The sequence below is a fragment of the Ambystoma mexicanum genome, chromosome 8, assembly GCF_040938575.1.
Source record: "Ambystoma mexicanum isolate Mex_15411 chromosome 8, UKY_AmexF1_1, whole genome shotgun sequence".
NCBI lineage: Eukaryota > Metazoa > Chordata > Amphibia > Caudata > Ambystomatidae > Ambystoma > Ambystoma mexicanum.
In genome coordinates, this window is record NC_090929.1 from 1,178,784,301 (window position 1) to 1,178,806,395 (window position 22,095).

The 22,095-nt window shown below is 42.7% G+C and overlaps 1 protein-coding gene across 4 annotated transcripts in view; it reads left to right on the forward strand.

The window, feature by feature from the left end:
- PCDH15 (protocadherin related 15) overlaps nucleotides 1–22,095 on the forward strand; it is a 3,978,145-nt gene that overhangs the window by 3,328,319 nt on the left and 627,731 nt on the right. For all 4 annotated transcript variants that reach the window (XM_069611238.1, XM_069611242.1, XM_069611241.1 and 1 more), the window contains one exon: nucleotides 10,498–10,638. In XM_069611238.1, coding sequence (XP_069467339.1) covers nucleotides 10,498–10,638 — 141 coding nt within the window. The remainder of the gene's footprint in view (nucleotides 1–10,497; nucleotides 10,639–22,095) is intronic.

The window sequence follows — 22,095 nt, forward strand, 5'->3', positions numbered from 1 at the left end:
TCTTCAGAAAATGTAGTCTTTCCTTCATATTGCTACAGTATTTGTTCACACGAGAAAGTGCAAAGAAAGAGAGCATGCTGACTCCTTTAGTCCCCAGATACAATTTGGATTTGAATATGAAAAAATAACGTGGTTACTAGGCAAGCTCTGAGAAACCTGCTATTAATTGACTTGGTAACTAACGGAGTCCTCTTCTCCATCTTTGCAAGGCATGGGCAGCTTGTAGATGCTGCCCTAGAATTCCCTGGCACCGCATTTGGCTCACAGACAATCTACTGAACCATGCACGTGGCACAACTCTTGCAGAGAGGGCAATTGAGCTGCTGCCCTGCTGTGAATGATGTGTCCATTCAAATTGTCTTCCCCTTTTCTCTTGTCCAGATTCCCCACATCTTCAATGCCCCCAGCCACCACTCCCACATATCAATCATTAAATACACTATGCAAAAGGTTGCATCTAGTATAAGGCTTAAAGCCTTCTGAAATATGGAGAATGGTTCACAAGTGAGTTCAGCTCGTTTATCACCAAGTTTGCATAGGCTTTCTTTGCACATATTGTGTCACTGTGCAGAGAAAGGGTGTGGCTTACTTGGTGATAAACCAAACTAATTGCATGGTCGTGTTGGTATTGATGGATTTATGGACTAGGCTAATAGAGGAGTCTCCTATAGGTTACTTGTATCCGTATTGTTTTCAGTCATATGGAGACATTGCGGTCTTCTTCAGGGTTTTGTGAGTAGTTCGAAGAGAAAAACTCTGATTAGAATGTTTACCCGTGGCGTGCCTTCCACTCCGCCTAACCCATGCATGCTTATTATTCTGCGTATGAGATCGTTATCAGTAAGTATACAGTATCAAAATCACTGCAACAGGTTTCTTGTCATCAAGCAGAACCTGTACTGGCTCCATTCTAGCCAGATCTCAGGCAGTGCATTAACTTTATGCAGAACAACTCTTTGCATGTGTATTAAAATGCCATGCACATTATTTGATTTCCTTCTTCACAATATATCCCATTAATACAACATTCTTGGTTCTGGTGTGGCAAACTCTTACCACTAGAGACACTAGAGGTGAAGTTGGAAAATGAGGTAGTGGTCAGGCTCAACACAGTGGCAGGCTAATAAACAAAATTAAAAGGAAAAAATGAATGCCATAAAATGGAAGGGATCGAGGGAAACCAGCCATGGGAAAAGAGCTCCGTTCATAGTGAGGGCGGCCCTGGGTCTTGGACTTTTGACTTCAGAGGCTCTGTCAGATTCAGGTCCATGTATAATTGAGAAGGTGCTTCAAATCACCAGCATTTGATCAGCCTTTAATCTTGTTCTGCATATGGATCGCTAATTAGATTTCAAGTAATGAAGAGCACTTCAGGATTTGAGGATTCGATACGTCTCTTGGAGGTTCAGGCTTTTGCTAGCATAGTTTTACAGCCCTCTAGTTGCAAGTGCTTTGATTCTGGTCGCACAGATGTAAAACAGGTAAATTGAACAGGCATGTTATACTAATGAAGTCAAGTGATATTGGCCAAGTGAAGAATTCTAATGTGCCTTGCATTAAGCTGTGTGAGTCATCAGCTGCGGCCATGCCAAGTACACCTCTTAATTTAGCTCAACGTAATGTTCGCTGCAAATATATTAGTATATTTTGGAAATGTGTTTTGGTTTTCAGATGACTGGTTACAATCTACATACAAAAAAAAAATCATAGAAAGTGTTTTAATATTAACCTCGGTTTAAAAACAAGTTAAATGGCGAAATAGCTAACCATACAAATAATAAACACCAAAAGAAGTGAATAACCACAAACACAGCTGGGAAAATACTGCAGGGGCAACATACTTGCCTTGGGAACAACACGATGCCACGCAACATAGGTTTGACCCCAGGTCCACGCTTAGAAGAGATGGACTAGTCTGTCACGAAGCACTATACATGTCACCAATAGCAGTAATAACATAGTGAAACCGAAAAGCCCCTGAAATTCGCCAGTTATGGTAAGCTATGCAACCATAACTCGCTCCACCACCGTGCACTGCTAAGACTAACACCCAAAACATCAAAGATGACATCACAAATGTCATTGATGACATCACTGATGACATCACATGAGTATTTAATTTTCATGAAATTTCTGAACAAGGGATTCTTAATATAATGTTGAGAAAAAGTGTCAAGGATCATTGCAATAAATATCATAAGCTAATTAGTGCATTAAAAAATGTATTGATATAAATAGCATTCTATTATGAGGTTCTATCTAGTATGCTAAGCTACTCATGCAGAAACATAGCATTGTGTGCAGCGTACAAGATGAAGGTATAATATTCATAATGTTGATATGTTGAATAATGAAATGATAAATGTTTTCTTATTAGAGTTTTGTGTACTGTGAAATATGTAATAAGTAGCTAATAAAACCCATGTATTACATTATTGCATTACTACAGACAAAACAAAGAGACAAGAAAGTCAAGTAAGCAAAAAAGCAGAAGTAGTAGCAGAAACAATTCATAACCTAACTGATTATTTTCATGCAAATAAATGATTGCTCTGTTTCAAAGCTGCTATTTACCCTATGTATATGCATCACATGATGTGACTGAACCCTAAGGAAAGTTGTGTGAGTACAATGTATACAAATATGAGCATAAACAGGGAAAGTACAGCCATAAAAAAACAACAGAACTATCAGAAAGTGCTGATAAGGCTATTGATTATCTTCATGCACAGAAAGGATTGCTGTCTTTCAAGCTTGTGTCTTCCCCTATGTATATATTTCATATGATGTGACTGGACTCTAAGGGAATTACTGTAAGAACCTACTTGAAGGAAAAGTCTACAAATACAGTATGTTTACAATTTTTAGTTCCTGACTGTTACTGAAGAAAACCATGTGGCCTAGATATGTCAGTAAAGGAAAAAAGAGGGAGCCAGACATGTGATGTCATCAGTGATGTCATCAATGACATTTGTGATGTCTTCTTTGATGTCCTGGGTGTTAGTCTTAGCACTGCACGGTGGTGGCGCGAGTTATGGTTGCTTAGCTTACCATAACTGGTGAATTTATGGGGTTTTTCGGTTTTACTTGGAACCATAACGTCCCTTTAACAAAGTTTTTTCGATGAATATATATATATATATATATATATATATATATATATATATATATATATATATATATATATACACACGAGTAAATCAATTTAGCTGAAAGATGGCGCTCTCCCTCCTTAAGTGGCTGGTGCTGGAGTGACGAATTTAGCCAAATTCGTAAATATGAGAAAAACACACAAGCCCCTGCGTGGTTGTAGCACTGCAAAAAACCACACAGTGGGCATGTGTAGAAAGTACTCCAACACACAAGACCTAGCTATTTAAAATATCATATTTATTGTTGCTAAATACAGCACATTACAAAAAACAGAGGTGAAATCATTCGTCCCTGTGACAGGCGTAAGGTTGAACAAAACACTCACCCCACGGGTGGAAGATGGTCACACGTGGCTCAGGCTTCCTCAGACCTATAAAATCCAAATGCGGCATGCACATCATAGAATTTAAAAAGAAAGAAAAGCAGTTACAGAGCGTCCCCACTCATGTCACATCACGTGCAAGAACGGTCATGTGACCGCTACAAGAAAACAATAGTGAAATCTGTCGCATGCGGTGACCTCCCTATTGGAATGGTCAAAGTCCTATAAATAAGGTATATAATGGCAAATTGCGTAAAAGTTACGCGCAAAGAAATAACTTAACACCTTTGTTAGCTGCCGCAATGTGAACTACACCATGGAGACGCTCTAAACTGCTTGTTTAAAATATTATTGTAAAATTACAATTGATGTGTAACAAATGAGCACAAGTGTGCCTGTTCATAATTAGATGACTGAAACCAGCTCAGATGGCCGCTCTCAGACATACGCCCCACATAGGGCCAGTGTTTGCAAGCCAAGGACTACGAGCACAGCGGCCGCAGCCAAATAGTCAATAGGCAAGTGCCCTGTTATTAGAGAGTGTACCTATAATAGGCATTGTTCAAACAGGCAGGTGCCCTATTGCTTAATCGCTGCACAAGTGGACCCGGAGTCAGGAAAAAGAATAAAAATGTTTCATCATATAACTCCTCCCAATGTGCAAATAGCAGTTCCTAAATCAATAATACAATCCAAAAGGATAGCAGCCCAATGCAATAAATACACAGAGATTGGATCCATTACAACCCTGAAATGTCCATTGTGCAAATAGCAGTTCCTATGTCAATGATAAAGTGCAAAAGGATAGCAGCCCCACTAAATAAATCAATCAACAGCTCAATACATAGCAGTGTGGAGATGTTAGACTCTCACTTCTCCCACTGTGCAAATGGCAATTCCTATGTCAATAATACAGTACAGTTCATACAGATATAAAGTGATTGCCTAAGGGTCACCCTGATTTTCAAATGTCCAATTGTTACTCCCTTGTGCAAATAGCAGTTCCTATGTCAATAATAAAGTGCAAATGGATAGCAGACTCATTAAATAAATCAATCAGCAGCTCGATACATAGCAGTATGGAGATGTCTAACTCTCACTCCTCCTAATGTGCAAATAGCAATTCCTATGTCAATAATACAGTACTGTTCATACAGATATAAAGTGATTGCTTAAGGGTCATCCTGTATTTCAAATTACCCCTAACCATATGTGCAAATAGCAAATCTTAATGGATATTGACAAATGCTTCAATGATGCCCTTATGATGATGGTATGCAGAGATCTCAACAAAATACAGATCTTAAGTCAAATGTGTAGGCAACCCTAATATTATTGAAAAGCTCAGGTTTGCAAGAACACATAAAGTTCTGCATTTATGTTCAAGCCTTTCGGTCTCAAGGTGTCAAACTTGCAAATGAGTGTCGCTTCTAATTGCCTCAATTTCAATTCTCGATTACCTAATCTTTTACTGGGTGGTATGTAAGCCAACCCCGGAAAGGATAGAGATTTCACATCGCCATTATGCTTTTCTTGAAAGTGGCTAGTGAGAGGGTATGTTAAATCTCAATTTTTGATGGCTCTGTAATGTTGGAGAATCCGCATCTTTAAAGGACCTATTGTCGAGCCTATATAATGAAGGCCACAAGTACATGTAATCACATAGACTACATATTTTGTGGTACAGGAAATTCTATATTTATATTTCCAGCATTGGCCATTCACACTCTGAAAGGGGACCTTAGACACATGATTGCACAATTTACAGTGAGCACATTTATAGAAACCAGTTCTTCCACTCTGTCATTCCTATGTTTTCAGCTGGTTTGGTTATTACCATACTGGGAGACAGCATGGTTTTGAGCGTGGGAGCCTTACGATAAGTGACCTGAGGGAAGTCATCAAGCACTAGCTTGAGATGAGCGTCAGTAGGCAGAACCTTCCAATGTTTGTTCATTATCATTTTGATTTCTTTAGCTTGATGGTTAAATCCTGTGATTAGCCTGATTTTTTTTTTCGCTTTCACTTTACTAGACAACAAGGATTCTCTAGTGGGTATTTTCGCTTTCATAAAACTTTTGGAAATAACATCCTTTTCATATCCTCGTTTTATGAATCTCTGACCGATTGTTCTGTCTTCACTCATGTAGTCATCGCTATTGCTGCAGGCTCTTTTCGCTCTCAAAAATTCCCCGTAGGGTATGGAGTCTATTAGGGCTCTTGGGTGATGACTTTTGGCGTGGAGAGTTGAATTGGAACTGGTGGGTTTCCTGTATAATTTGGAGGTCAGCTTATCTTTCTCTACGTCTAGAAATTCCAGATTATGTTTGCTAATAACCGTGGTTAGTTCCAAATTAAATGTGTTGTCATTAAGTATATTCTCATATTCCTTAAGCTCCAACTCGGTCCCATCCCAAATAATAAACAAATCGTCGATAAATCGATACCAAATTTTTATATGTTGGGTCCAATGTTCCAATTCTTCTGTCCATGCCTGATTAGTCTCCCACCATCCCATGTATAGGTTGGCATAAATTGGGGCCATACACGACCCTGTTGCTGTCCCATGTATTTGCTTGAAAAGCTGATTGTCATGGAGGAAGTAGTTATGTTCAAGACAAAATTGCAACATGTTCAATAGCATCTTATTATGTTGGCGGTAGCTGATTGATCTACTTTCCAAAAATGATTGGCATGCCTTCATGCCTGCTGTGTGCTGTACCGAGGTATACAAAGATACTACATCTAATGACACAAGTAGATAACCTGGCTCCCAGTTGATATTTTCCAACTTTGCAAGCAAGTCAGCAGTATCTCGTATGTATGAGTTAAGGCTCAAGACAAACGGCTGGAAGAAAAAGTCCAAATATTTGGATGTGTTCTCGAGCAGACTGCCAATCGAAGAAACAATAGGATGACTTGGAGGATCCATTAGGCTTTTATGGATCTTGGGGTTAAAGTAGATCAAAGGGGTCACCGGATGGACATTTTTGAGAAAGAAGTATTCATCTCGATCTATAAGCTCCAGATCACACCACTCTTTTAACATTCCATGGTATATCACTTTGGTGTCCAATAGCGTCTCCATTTCTATCGGTATATAGTTGGTACTGTCACTCAGTTGTCTCTTAGCTTCATGTTCGTATTTATGGCTATCCATGACAACAATACCTCCACCTTTGTCTGAAGGACGAATGACTATGGAATGATCGCTCTTCAACGTTCATAATGCCTGGAATTGCGAGGGATTGAGATTGCGATTAGCCGGTGCGATGTAACTAGATAGTTTCTTGAGATCTTTCATTACTAACTCTTCAAAAATGTCAATGGGTCCACATGCTACATTGGGACAGAAGGTAGACTGCGGTCTAAACTTAGTGGGACAGTTCAGATCAGTAGAGATGCCAAACGTTGCTTCTAACCTGGACTTACCCATTGTGATGCTATTATCCATATTAGATTCCACAGTTTCTTCCATATTGGCCAAACATAAAAGGCTAGTCAGATCTTTTTCAGATAATATGGAGACCTCTTTCACTGCCTGTTTTTTCTTAATTCCTAGATTTTCTTCAATCTTGGTGGCATGAAATTTGGTCAATTTGAGTTTTCTGGTAAATTTAAATAAATCTACCCTGGTGGAAGTGTAATCAAACATATGAGAAAGGCTAAAGGAGAGACCCAGGGAAAGCACTGATGATTCATGATCTGTCAGGCTTCTCTTCGAAATGTTGAAGATTTTTAGTTGGAGGTCTTGTTGCCTCAGGGTTTCCCCCTCTCCTTGACTCCAGATCTCGTTGCCATGGGCGATTGGTTGTCTGTGTTTGTTCCCCCACCTCGTCTTCCTCTGCCCCCTCTTGTTGCTGCTCCTCTTCCTGGTCCTTTGTATTGGCCTCGTCCTCTTCTTTCTGATTTGCTGTCCAAATATAGTAGTTTGAACTTCTCTAAAAAATGTAATTTTTTTAACCCATTCCTTCTGTTTCTGATGAACTCATTTCAGAGCTGCTCGGTTCTTCACTTAATGGGACTGATGCTTGAGCGTTGTTGGTTTCCATTTGTTGTAATCTGATTTTGATGGGATTATCAAACCTCTTGGCAAAAGTATAAATACTCCCTTGTTCGTAGTCTATACGATCTAGTTTGAACTTGTGCTATTTTCTCATTCTGATTTCTCCCTCATGTCTCTCCAGATTTTCTTCCAGACGCGACAGTCTCCTCTTACATTTATCGCCATCTTCTGAAGTGAAAAGCTGTTCCTCCATCACTTCCATGTCTTTGAATAGTTTATTTCTATCTATTTTCGCATATTTAACCAAACTTTCAATCATCTTGAAGGAGCATGTGTTGGTGTGGTCTGTCCATTCTTTAATTAGCTCAGGGTTCATATCTTCAAACGTCGGGATTGTGAGGATTCTTAGTCCTCTAGGGATTCTTTGAACTTCAAGATATGTTTGCAGAGTCATGGCCTCCCACCATTTCGATATCTCTTTTTTCTTGATTTTTTCAAGCTTGTCCAATTTTTGCTGTACAGTTAGACTTGCTGGAAGACTCTTGTCCACCTCAATATCAGTTGTTGTTGCCTCTTGGTTGAAAAGGATGCTTGCCGCTGCTCATCACCTGGCTTCACCCTGGTCTGTCATAGCAGCGGGCTAGAGAAAGCTGTAACCTGTGCTAGATCTATTGCATGTGCTGTATGCAAAATAGCTGAATAACTAAGCTTAATAGCACTGGGCAAATTGACTCATGCTATACCCTCCTCACTCCACTAGATCGTGGCTAAGAAGTGCTTAGTTGGTCTCCCCCTGCGCCTACACATTTGACTTAAGATATGTATTTTGTTGAGATCTCTGCATATCATCATCATAAGGGCATCATTGAAGCATTTGTCGATATCCATTAAGAGTTCTAAATTTGCTATTTGCACATATGGTTAGGGGTAATTTGAAATACAGGATGACCCTTAGGCAATCACTTCTGTATGAACTGTACTGTATTATTGACATAGGAATTGCTATTTGCACATTGGGAGGAGTGAGAGTTAGACATCTCCATACTGCAATGTATCGAGCTGCTGATTGATTTATTTAATGAGGCTGCTATCCATTTGCACTTTATTATTAACATAGGAACTGCTATTTGCACAAGGGAGTAACAATTGGACATTTGAAATAAGGGATTACCCTTAGGCAATCACTTTATATCTGTATGAACTGTACTGTATTGTTGACATAGGAATTGCCATTTGCACATTGGGAGAAGTGAGAGTCTAACATCTCCACACTGCTATGTATTGAGCTGTTGATTGATTTATTTAATGAGGCTGCTATCCTGTTGCACTTTATCATTGACATAGGAACTGCTATTTGCACAATGGACAATTCAGGGTTGTAATGGATCCAATCTCTATGTATTTATTTGCATTGGGCTGCTATCCTTTTGGATTGTATTATTGATTTAGGAACTGCTATTTGCACATTGGGAGGAGTTATATGATGAAACATTTTTATTCTTTTTCCTGACTCCGGGTCCACTTGTGCAGCGATTAAGCAATAGGGCACCTGCCTGTTTGAACAATGCCTATTATAGGTACACTCTCTAATAACAGGGCACTTGCCTATTGACTATTTGGCTGCGGCCGTTGTGCTCGTAGTCCTTGGCTTGCAAACACTGGCCCTTTGTGGGGGCGTATGTCTGAGAGCGGCCATCTGAGCTGGTTTCAGTCATCTAATTATGAACAGGCACACTTGTGCTCATTTGTTACACATCAATTGTAATTTTACAATAATATTTTAAACAAGCCGTTTAGAGCGTCTCCATGGTGTAGTTCACATTGCGGCAGCTAACAAAGGTGTTAAGTTATTTCTTTGCACGTAACTTTTACGCAATTTGCCATTATATACCTTATTTATAGGACTTTGACCATTCCAATATGGAGGTCACCGCATGTGACAGATTTCACTATTGTTTTCTTGTAGCGGTCACATGACAGTTCTTGCACGTGATGTGACATGACTGGGGACGCTCTGTAACTGCTTTTCTTTCTTTTTAAATTCTATGATGTGCATGCCGCATTTGTATTTTATAGGTCTGAGGAAGCCTGAGCATTCAGGCGGAACGCATGACCATCTTCCACCCATGGGGTGAGTGTTTTGTTCAACCTTACGGCTGTCACAGGGGCAAATGATTTCACCTCTGTTTTTTGTATTGTGCTGTATTTAGCAACAATAAATATGATATTTGAAATAGCTAGGTCTTGTGTGCTGGAGTACTTTCTACGCATGCCCATTTGGTGGTTTTTTGCAGTGTTACAACCGCTCAGGGGCTTGTGTGTTTTTCTCATATTTATATATATATATAGATATATATATATATATATATATATATATATATATACACACACACAGACAGGCATTTGTACAAGCACTAAGTCAAAAACTCACCATCATGAATAGTCTTGATGTGTTTTCATATATTAACTTCTTCAGTTCTGGCTGATCATTTTCCAAACCATTATTGCATTATTTGACTTGTCTGAAAATGGAAAGTACTTTTATGATTATGACGACCATGAATTCTTATGGCACGATTGCATTTTGCCCTGTGTTTGTTGTGCCATCCTACTCAATCATTCTATACCGGGTTCGTATGCTCATCTGGTTGGTACCTTCATCATAATGTCTCTGCATAGTCATGCGCAGTGGGTTGAACATCATGCTGAATTTAGTATGGAAAGGATCTTTTCATGGCTCTGAATGTGTAATCATTGAGAAACATGTTCTTATTTCCAATGGCAATCCGAAATGGTAAAATATATATTAATACAATTTAAATGTAGCTCATGAAATGATGTAAAATGGGGTATTGCTGTTTTTTTGCATTTATGTTGGTTATGGTAAGGACGCATATCATAAACATTGCTATGATTTCATATGATGGCTTTATTGTGTTTTGCAGAGTTTTCTTAGCTGAAAGTAGAATTGTGTGTGCATTGTTAACAGTATTTTGTTATGCATTTTGTTGCACAGGAAAGTTTATGATTAATAACAGCACAGGAGTGATTTCGCTGAAAAATCTGCTCGACTTTGAAACTACGCAGAGCTATGTTCTGAGGATCCAAGCAGACTCAATGCAAATAGCGCGCTTGAACCTGCGAGCTGCTTCCAAAAGTAAGTGCAGTTTTATGATATTTCAATGCAGTATCCGTTTCCATTGTATTCCATGAAACAGTCCTACGCGTATGTAGAATCGAACAAGGGACTGATGTTATGTCAGGTGTTCATTTATAAAAACAAGCGCAGTCAGGTTTGTCACGGATGTGGGGCGACATCACTCACAGCAGAAATTCAGTCGAAGCCTAATAATTTGTTTTTGTCACGTTCTCTGCCTTTTTGATATCTTCCATGCATTCTGTAGATAATAAAAATGGTCAGATGCTTTGAAAATGCCAAAGCTTCCTCCTCATGAATTAGTGCTGGGGGCTCCAAGCTCATGACACCTGTGGGTATATAAGTGCATTGAAATGGGAAAATGTAGGATGTCAGTTGTGTGAGGCATTATTGTTGTCCTTGGTGTTTGGACCATCAGATCGCTGCCATAATATGTCTTAAAGAGGTGTAAAGAATGTTCAATTCCCTTGTCATTAAAACCTATAGTCCCTCGGTGCTGTAAGTAGCATTGCAAGCCTTTTGTTGGCAAAGCAATGACTGGGTGGAAAGGGCACAGGAACACCCGTGAAATGAAGCCTGTGAAAAGCCAGTTTGAATCTGAAGTGAGTCCACCCTGGTTGGGAAGAGGAGGAGAGTCTGATAGTTTGGTCAATGAATGAAGGAAGGATTTGAAGAAGAAAAAAGAGGAGTATGTGATGAGAGAGAATAGGAGACAAGGAAAGAAAGAGTTCAGGGTAGAGTGTGGCGATTGGGTCAGAATCAGGAAAGGTTTGATCAAGAGAAAGGGAGACCTGTTGTACTGTGATCTGGTGCTGCAATGAAAGGTGCTGTGAGAGTTTGTCGTGGACAAGTATGGAATAAACATAGGACTGCAGTTGTAAGAAGAGGTTATGTGGGAAAAGTGAGGGAGATGTGTTATGATGTAGCTGATGTAAATAGTAGTTAGTCTAGGTAATCTGTTATGTAAATGGTATCCTTTGTCTAGGTAGTTTGTTATGTAGATAGCATTCTCTGTGGAAGGATAGCTATGTGCAGAATATTTCTGTGTGATGTTGAATGATGGAGGGTGGAATGTTTAGACTTGGATAATGTTTCGTTCCCAGTTGTTGCCAGCCTAGTATGAAGAAGGCAGTGCTGGGGATTTGTTCTTAACCAACTTAAAATAAACACAAGTGAAAAGCATCTTTCTGGACTGGGCATCCGTTCTTACATACTAATTTGACTTATCAGATTGTATTACAAGATGAGGACTAAAAGGTGTTTTTTGGATATCAAAATGGTACCACATTGACACTGGAGGATACATCTTCCAGGGCTGGGGAGTGTGTTGGGTGTTGATGCTATAATTAAACTGTTTTGTAGACAAATAGTTTGTTTGTCTTTTTTTATGGAGGTCAATCAGTAAGCATTATTTTGGTGGTTGGTGTATTTGTTATTTGCAGGGTGGAAGTTATTTACGCTCCTGCTTGTACATTTTACAAAATGTGTAATTGGAGGGTATGTGTATGACCCACTCTTGCAATCAACTGCAGACAGATGTTTTCTTTAATTTCTTAGGGGTAATGAATTGGTTACCATTTGAGGTCTCTTTTGAGGGAAACATGTTATTTTTTAGCAACGTGTACGTGGTTTGTTAAATGAAGACATATAGGATTAGATGGCTGTTTAGTAACTACAGGGCTATATTCCATTGAATGATGAGCAAGGTCATGGGAGTAATTTTTTAGTTTGATTTTGTATGATATCAGTCAGAAATTGCAAGTGAAATGCACTGTGTGGTTTAAATAAGGGTCTACAGCAAGACGAGGAACTATGTGCCTTATATGTGACTGGGACAAGAAGGGGAATTGTATGGGTAATGAGAGATTGGAATAGGGATGGTGTTGTGGGGTAATTAGGGGGTGGGATGCTGAGATGATGTGTGTGAGTTATCAAGCACTGGGATGAGAGTGTTATGCAATACTAGAACCTTAGGCTAGTTACAATAACTCCCGATTGAATAGGTTTGGAGGTCTTACCTGAGCAGACTGATATGTTCAACGGGAAAGCAAATGCTGAGCTCAAGAATCTCCCCGACCAATGCGTCAACCTCTCAACCGGTAGGGAAACTCAGCGTGAGAGGTACGCACCAGTCAGGGAAACCCTCTGGGGAAGAAAACCCTGGTCGAGCGCAGGATCCGAAGATTGGAGTGTGGTTTGAGTGTGGTTCGCAGGCTGATGACTCCTATTCGATCATGGCGTTGAGTATCGGAAGACTGCTTCTGGAGAGGGGAGAGATGAGAAGCGAAGAGATGAATAGTAGCAGTACAGGAAGGGAAATGGGTAAAAACAGGCAGGAGACTGATTTCCCTGACCTCTTAACCAGCCGGATTAGAAATACCAGGAGAGAAGCCGAGAATACGGGACACAGAGAGTGGTAACTGGAACACTAGTCTGTAAGAAGAAAGTAGAGGTAAGTAGAATCAGATCCTAAAATACTCGAAGAAGGAAGGGACTTGGACGAGAGTTTTTGTTAATACCCAGAATGCAGTAACTCGAGAACTCTGAGGCAGCGTTTCAGAATGAGACGCTAGATGAATCCGGGGAATATGTATCTGCCAAGAATGCTGGATAGAGGATCTGGAAGGTCAAGAGAAGAGGGGTTAGTAATGGTAGAGGTAGAGGCTTTACGAAGGATTGAGATTGCCTAGTTGCGAACTCACGGAGCATCCGCTAGCACAGTAGCGACGCGAAGAGCTGGAAGTCTCCATGGCCTATGAAGAGTCACGTGAGCGGTACGCCGTACCTCTGGCGAACGTGAGAGGACTGGAACGGCAATAGCGGAACCGTTCGTACTGCGATCCACCATCTTGGAGGTACCATTCCGAACGGAACCGCAGAGCCGGCTTCTAGACCAAAGGGACCAGCGCTTCGTGAGTGTAACAGTATGCCCCCTTCTCCTGGGGGGCGACCCTGGTTTCCCTGGATGCAACCTAAAGAATCGTCGGACCAGACGTGGAGCATGAACTCCAGAGGCCGGCTCCCACGTTCTTTCTGCAGGGGAGTACCCCTTCCAGTCCACCAAGAACTGTAGCCTCCCCCTCCGATAACGGGAATCACAGATACTGGCGACTTCAAATTCTGGACCAGTATCGGTAGAGATAGGAGGAGGAGGGGTACAATCCGACCGGTGAAATCGATCCGGTACTGTCAACCGAATCTGGGAGAGGTGAAAAACAGGATGAATCCGGGACCATGACGAGGGCAAATCGAGTTTGACTGCCGCAGAACCCACCATCGATAAGATCCTGAATGGACCAAAGAACCTAGGGGATAACTTGGAAGGGACCAGATGCCGGGGAAGAAAGCGAGAAGCCAACCAAACAGTATCTCCCGGGCTCAAAGGTGGGACGTCTTGGCGATGTTTATCAGCAGTCCGCTTGGCCCTATCTTGAGCCATTCGTAATGAGACTCTAGCCGATTTATGTCCTTCTTGTATTTCGGAAATAAGGCCATCCACTCCTGGACAACTAGAAGGGGATAAAGGGACAGAAGGAACAAAGGAAGGATGGAATCCATAAGTACAATGGAAAGGGCTAGTATGAAGGGCCGAATGAAGGGCATTGTTATATGCAAATTCGGCTAAAGGCAACAAGTCCAACCAATTGTCTTGGGCGGCTGATGTGAAACACCGTAGATAGGCCTCCAAGGTTTGGTTAAGGCGTTCCGTCTGTCCGTTCGTCTGTGGGTGATATCCCGAGCTGAGAGCCCGCTTGATTTCTAAGACTTGGCAAACCTTTTCCCAAAACTTGGAGGTGTATTGAGGGCCCCTATCGGAGACCACTGTGTCCGGTAGGCCATGTCTGGAGAAAATTTCAGAAAGGAAAATCTTAGACATTTCCCCAGCCCCAGGCAGCTTGTTCATGGGAGTGAAATGTGCCAATTTCGTAAGATAATCAATGGTGACCATTATGGCGGTCTTGTTGCGTGAGGGAGGAAGATCTACTATAAAGTCGGTAGAGATCACTTGCCAAGGTTTCTCTGGAATCGGCATCCGGGTGAGCAGCCCCAAAGGTGGAGTTCTGGGATTCTTGGATTGGGAACAAACGATGCAGGCTGCTACATAGTCCTGTACATCCTTGCGGACTTCCGGCCACCAAAAATATCTTAGCACTAGGTTCAAAGTGCCTTGAACGCCTCGATGCCCAGCGGCCCGAGAGTCGTGACACATTCGTAATACTTCATGCTGCAACTCTGAAGTAGGGATGAAGACTTGCGATTTGTGAAAGAAAAAGGAATCGTCCTGGGAAAGATGGTAAGTACTGGCTGTCTTCTTGCAGGCGTCAAGGTTAGAAACCGATGCAGTCCTCAATTCGCTTAAGAAGTCGGTGATGACAGCGATGAATCTTGCTTTGGGGAACAATTGTTCAGAGCTGAATTGGGAGACAGGAACGTCCTTACGAGAGAGAGCATCCGCCCTCTGGTTTTGTTTTCCTGGAAGAATAGTGAATTCGATCCGGAATGGAAGGAAGAAATACGCCCAACGTGCTTGTCGGCTGTTGGTTGTATGTGCATTCTGTAGGACCCTGAGATTTTGATGATCTGTTCGTACCACTACAGGAAAGGGTGAACCTAGTAACAAGTGTCTCCACTCTTCAAACGCCCTTTTTATAGCCAACAATTCTTTTTCGAGCACAGAGTAGTTCTGTTCCGAAGCATTGAAGGTTTTAGAAAGATATGCAACTGGTCTTTCATCTCTTTGGTCGGTTTGTTGGAGTAAGACCGCGCCCAGAGCATGATGAGATGCATCAGTTTCCACAAAAAACTGTTTATTCTGGTCGGGGGTAATCAAACAGGATGCAGAAGTGAACAAGGATTTAAGTGTTTGAAATGCAGAATCGGTGGATTTATCCCAAACAAACGGAATTCCCTTCTTTAACAGTCGAGTCAGGGGCAGAATAATATCCGAAAAGTTAGGGATGAATTTCCTATAGAAATTAGCAAAACCTAAAAACCGTTGGATCTCCTTAACGTTAGAAGGTATGGGCCAATCAACCACAGCGGAGATCTTTTTTGGATCCATGGAAATGCCTTGGGCTGACATCACAAACCCGAGATAGGTTACCTGTCTTTGGTGAAATTCACATTTAGATGCTTTACAGTACAGCTGATTTGACTGCAGTCGTTTGAGTACAGTTTCTACATGTATCAGGTGTTCTTCTTGAGAGTAGGAGTATACTAAGATGTCGTCTAAGTAGATGATTACAAAATGGAATAGAATATCTGCGAACAGATGGTCCATGAAACGCTGGAACACAGCAGGTGCGTTCACCAATCCAAAAGGCATGACGTGATACTCAAAATGCCCAAATGGGGTTCGAAATGCTGTCTTCCATTCGTCTCCAGGGGCAATCCGGATGAGATGGTATGCTCCGCGAAGGTCCAGTTTAGTATAAAAGGAAGCTCCTCGGACTGCCTCCAAGATGTCAGGGATTAAAGGCATAGGATATTTATCTGCCACTGTGATTTTGTTAAGACCCCTGTAGTCAATACAAGGTCGAAGTTCATTAGTCTCCTTCTTTGGAATGAAGAAGAGAGAGGCTCCGGCCGGGGAAACCGACTCAGTAATGAGCCCGTTCCTTAAATTGGTTTGGAGATATTCTTTGAGGACTACCTTTTCTTGTTGGGAAAGGACATACATCCTCCCAAACGGGATAGGTTTGTCCGGAAGAAGTTCAATGTGACAGTCATCTCTTCTATGAGGCGGTAGAGTAGGGAACTGGGGATTGGAAAAGACAGACTGATACTTAGAATAGCATTCCGGAACAATCTCCAAGTTGTTTATTGAGGATACTGGTGAAGGGATCGAGTTTTCAGTCGGGATGTAGATGCCAACTGATTCCTTGGCTAAACAATGGCTGACACAGTATTCCGAGCCGAGGAAAAGAGTACCTGCTGTCCAATTTATAAAGGGGTTATGTCTCCTTAACCAGGGGAGACCCAATATAATGGGGAAATGGGCTGCCTTGATTAAATCGAAAGATAAGGTCTCTTTATGAGAGGCAATTTGACAGACAACAGGTTCTGTCTGTTCTCGGATAGGACCAGAACTTAGTGGATGTCCGTCCACTCCTTGAATAGGAGTGACCATCGCTTTGGGTATACAGTTAATTCCATGTTTATTGGCCCATTGGTCATCAATGAAATTCCCTGCAGCACCGCAATCTATCAGAGCAGGTATGTTCTGTACCATCTGAGTGTGAAAAACAAGAGTAACAGAAATAATAACCATGTTTTGAGTGGTTGCTACTGAGTCCAGATTTACAGGGATTCTCTTCGGGGAATCAGAATCTTGCGCCCCTACCGTTGTTCCCCCTGCGGTAGGGCTTTGAAGTTTCCCGACCCCTTGGCTGGAGTGCGTCGGGGGGGAACTAAAGGACAATCTCGTAACTTATGAGACGAAGCTCCGCAATACATGCATAGTCCCATACTCTTCCTTCTCTCTTTCTCACCTATCGATAGGGGCCCTCTCACTGTTCCTATTTGCATAGGCTCGTCTGAAGTGATAGCTTTATTTGTTACGGGGGGATAATCGAGTTGAGATCGTATGCCTCTAGTTTTCTTCTTTTCAAAAGAACGTTCATGTAAGCGGTAATCGATTTGCATGATGAGTGTGATCATATCCGCTAGATTTGCCGGACGCGGAACCTTAGCTACCTCATCCTTTAATTCGTCTGAAAGTCCTCGTCGGAATAAGGTGAGCAACCCATCGTCTGGCCATCCTGACTCAGAGGAAAGCTGTTTGAAGAGAGTGATATAGGTAAGTAGGTCTTTGTTACCTTGTCTAAGATCTAACAGTCTTTCTTGCGTGGATACCGAGATCTCTTGTCTACTAAACATTGCTTTCAAACTGTTGGTGAAAGCAGAATAAGAGTCCAAGATCACATTATTAGAGGTCACTAAAGGTGTAGCCCAGGCCAAAGCAGGTCCGGCCAAATGAGAAATCACAAAGCCAATCTTATCTTTGTCTGTTGGAAAGAAGCGGGACTTGAAGGTAAATTGCACAGTGCAGCTATCAAGAAACTCCTTGAGTTTGTGTGGGTCTCCGTCAAACTTGCCTGTATTCAAACATACTGGAGGAGAGTCTGAGAAGGCACGAGTAACCTGTTGTCGTAATTGGGCATTATCCTGTTTAAGAGCTTGTATCTCTAGGGACATTGATTGCATGGCGGCAATTAGTTGTTGCATTTGCTGTTCCATTGAATCACAGTCTGCCGTAGCCTTATTTTATATTTTTATTTTTGGCGTCGCTAACTGTTATGCAATACTAGAACCTTAGGCTAGTTACAATAACTCCCGATTGAATAGGTTTGGAGGTCTTACCTGAGCAGACTGATATGTTCAACGGGAAAGCAAATGCTGAGCTCAAGAATCTCCCCGACCAATGCGTCAACCTCTCAACCGGTAGGGAAACTCAGCGTGAGAGGTACGCACCAGTCAGGGAAACCCTCTGGGGAAGAAAACCCTGGTCGAGCGCAGGATCCGAAGATTGGAGTGTGGTTTGAGTGTGGTTCGCAGGCTGATGACTCCTATTCGATCATGGCGTTGAGTATCGGAAGACTGCTTCTGGAGAGGGGAGAGATGAGAAGCGAAGAGATGAATAGTAGCAGTACAGGAAGGGAAATGGGTAAAAACAGGCAGGAGACTGATTTCCCTGACCTCTTAACCAGCCGGATTAGAAATACCAGGAGAGAAGCCGAGAATACGGGACACAGAGAGTGGTAACTGGAACACTAGTCTGTAAGAAGAAAGTAGAGGTAAGTAGAATCAGATCCTAAAATACTCGAAGAAGGAAGGGACTTGGACGAGAGTTTTTGTTAATACCCAGAATGCAGTAACTCGAGAACTCTGAGGCAGCGTTTCAGAATGAGACGCTAGATGAATCCGGGGAATATGTATCTGCCAAGAATGCTGGATAGAGGATCTGGAAGGTCAAGAGAAGAGGGGTTAGTAATGGTAGAGGTAGAGGCTTTACGAAGGATTGAGATTGCCTAGTTGCGAACTCACGGAGCATCCGCTAGCACAGTAGCGACGCGAAGAGCTGGAAGTCTCCATGGCCTATGAAGAGTCACGTGAGCGGTACGCCGTACCTCTGGCGAACGTGAGAGGACTGGAACGGCAATAGCGGAACCGTTCGTACTGCGATCCACCATCTTGGAGGTACCATTCCGAACGGAACCGCAGAGCCGGCTTCTAGACCAAAGGGACCAGCGCTTCGTGAGTGTAACAGAGAGAACCACAGAGTTTTATTTTGAAGTGAACATAGATTATTTTTATTATTAGGTATTTTATGTGGAAAGTTTGGTAAGCATTGCATATTATGTAATTTTTCAGTGTAATTCATGCTGTAAAGTTTTTAGATCATTTTGCATAGTCTACCTGCAACAATTAACATATTGTTCACTGTGGGAATACATTGGACCTTTCCTAAACTAACAGCCTCTTGGACCTGGCTGAAATGGCCAATGTCATTGTGGCGTTCCGTGTAACTGTCCTCTGCCCTTTTGACGTGGCTAAGTGGGCGTGACCAGAGATCCACTTCATACAACTGCTGTGCCCAATAACCTCCAGTTTAGGGAGTTGCATTCGCCCCTTTGCCACTCCACTAGAAGGCAGCATAATAAGGCAGATGACTTCATCACAGAGCATGACTACACTGGGCAGAGTTTCCGGCCAAGCCCAATTGGTATGATGCAACAACGTATAGGGATCATTGGGTATTGTTTGTGGCTATGTGGAAGACATAGTGACCTTAGATTCTGTGGCAAGTTGAACGGAGCTCAAGCAATGCCCTGGGCACTCTGACCTGCAAGCCCATCTACCATCGAATATTGGTGTTACTTTCTTTTTGTGATCAATTTCACAGAAGAAAATCTCCTTTGCTGTCTTAGTCATACATAACCATAACTATATGGCACTATCACTGCCTCAGTTAGGTAGATAGATAGATAGATAGATAGATAGATAGATAGATAGATAGATAGATAGATAGATAGATAGATAGATAGATATGTTATGATGTGTTATGTTACAGTTATTTATAGTGCACACGATCGCCCAAGGGCATCTTGGCACTCAGAGTAGAGGAGAATCATCAGCAGACAGGATTCTAAAAAAGCTATGTTTTAATCGAACGTCAGAAAGAGAGATGGTCAGCATTAGCTCGCAAAATGAGCAGGGGTTTATTCCAGGACCTTGCATCTGCCACAGAGAAAGGACGACCTCCTATCCTAGACAGCCTGATCCGTGGGACCAAGAGCAGGTGAGCAGCAGGAGAGGAGACTGACACCCGAGAGCATGTGAAGGAACATATTGGTGAACTGTTCCTGGAGATATTCAGCTCCCCTTGCCCTTCCTGGGCAAGCTCCTGGAGAAACTGCCCATCTCCCAGCTTAATCTCCACACTGAATCTGTTGGTTGTCTCCATGATCATCAGTCTGGCTTCAGAGCTGCCAGAAGCATGGAAACTGCTCTCCTGAACATCCGTGAAGACCTGCTCTCCAATCTTGACTCTAACACCCCTTGCATCCTCATCCTGCTTGATCTCTCTTCTGCCTTTGACACTGTCAACCATGCCATCCTGCTCAACCGTCTCCGTGATGAACAAGGTATCACCGGTCAGGCTCTGGCATGGTGACTTCTTTCCTCTTCGACCGACCCTCTCAGGTCCAACTTGGGTCCTTCCTCTCGATTATCTTTTTTGGCAATGCTGCATGGGCTTCCCATAAGCGAGGCAGAGTAACTGCTGTTACCATCAGCAGCTGGGAGAGGGGCAGCCCCAACCTTAATTGTGCCTGCTCCTCTCTTCCCCCCAGCTACAGAGAAACGCAGTCTCGGCAGCACAAAGCCATGGAAGGGTGAGTTACGAACAGTCACCTCACCCGTCCTCCAAACAGCAAGGTGCTAAGCACCATAAGGAAAACAACCGTCAGGCAGGGCCCAGGTTCAAAGACCTGCCCCCACTAGGGGGCCAGACAGTCATCTATCCGGCTGGGGCTGCGACAACAGCAGCCCCCACCACATACATAACAAAGACCCAGGGCCTCCCTGGGTACTATAAATAAGAGCAGCATGCTCTGAGTAAACACAATCTGTTTGTGGACCCTGAACGGGGACCCAAGCAAACAGGAGGTTCACTGTTTACTCAGTGTCTTCCAAATCTTCATGCTTCTTTAGCAATGCTTGAAGTTCGCTGTACATCGCAGCGTCTTTTTTCTTTCCTGAACATTGTACTGTTCAAAGCAATTGCATTACAGCTTTAACGAAGGAAGAAGAGGCATCCGAGAAGCTAGCACGGACGGCGTCAATTTCAACATTTCAGCATAAATGAAAAGCGAGCGGCGAGCGTTTCCAAAACAAAACAAACAAAGACGCGTACTGCGGGAAGCTTTCTAATCCAGTGCGAACGAAGGAGAGAGAGGCACCCGAGCAGCCCAGCGCAGATGGCATCAGTTTCAACAACTTCCAGGTGAGCCACCGCGCTGGGACTATTAGGGAGGAAAAATAGACACTGGTGTCCGGGAAGAGATACAATTTGTTTGCAGTGGATCTGAGCCGCCGCGTTGTAAGGCAGGCGGTGCAAGATAACACAAGCCTGCTTTAAAATCGGGCAGAGTCACAGCCAGCCAGGTAGCACAGCGATCAGGGAGCTCATTTTTTTTTCTTGACATCCACGCAGAGCTTGCGGACGCAAGTTCAAGCTCGGCGGGCCCAAATACTGCAGATTAAAAATATTTTCTGTAATTTTGCACGGGCGCCCTCAAAGCAAAACAAGTATTTAAATACCAGTAAAACAAGGCTGGGGGCTGCCCATTTATTTAGCAGAAAACACAGGCCGCAACAAGAGGGCACCAGCCACCAGTTACCCAGCACGGGCAAAAAATAGAACAGACTCAAAGAGCACACCGATAGCAACAGCTTTAACTCCTTGATAAAACGTTTTTCCTTTTCCTATAACAGGCATAAAGGACCATGGGTCCCAAACGGAAAGCACGGGCACCCGCAACACCGGTACAAAAGCCCAAATCACCACATTTGTTAGCAGCCATTGAAGCAGCAGAGCACTACGGATGGGCATGGGTTAGAGAAAACATGTATGGCCTACCCAGGGAAGGAATTGCCAACCCACCCAGCCAAGATGAGGGCATTGCACCATCAAAAAGGAGAAAACTATCAGAAGGCGCCAAAAAAGGTAACAAAAAATTGTCAAAACTATGCAAGAATGTAGCAGAATTGCAGCAACTAATGGTAGAAGTAAGGGGAAAACAGACACCGCCCACAAGGGAACCTGGGGCCTCAAACTCTACCATCGCAGTAGAACCTACAATAACGGTTGTCAACCCACCCGTAACACTACCTACAGCAATCCCGCCACAACAAATACAGCAGTTGCCAGTAGCACCCACAGCTATAAATACA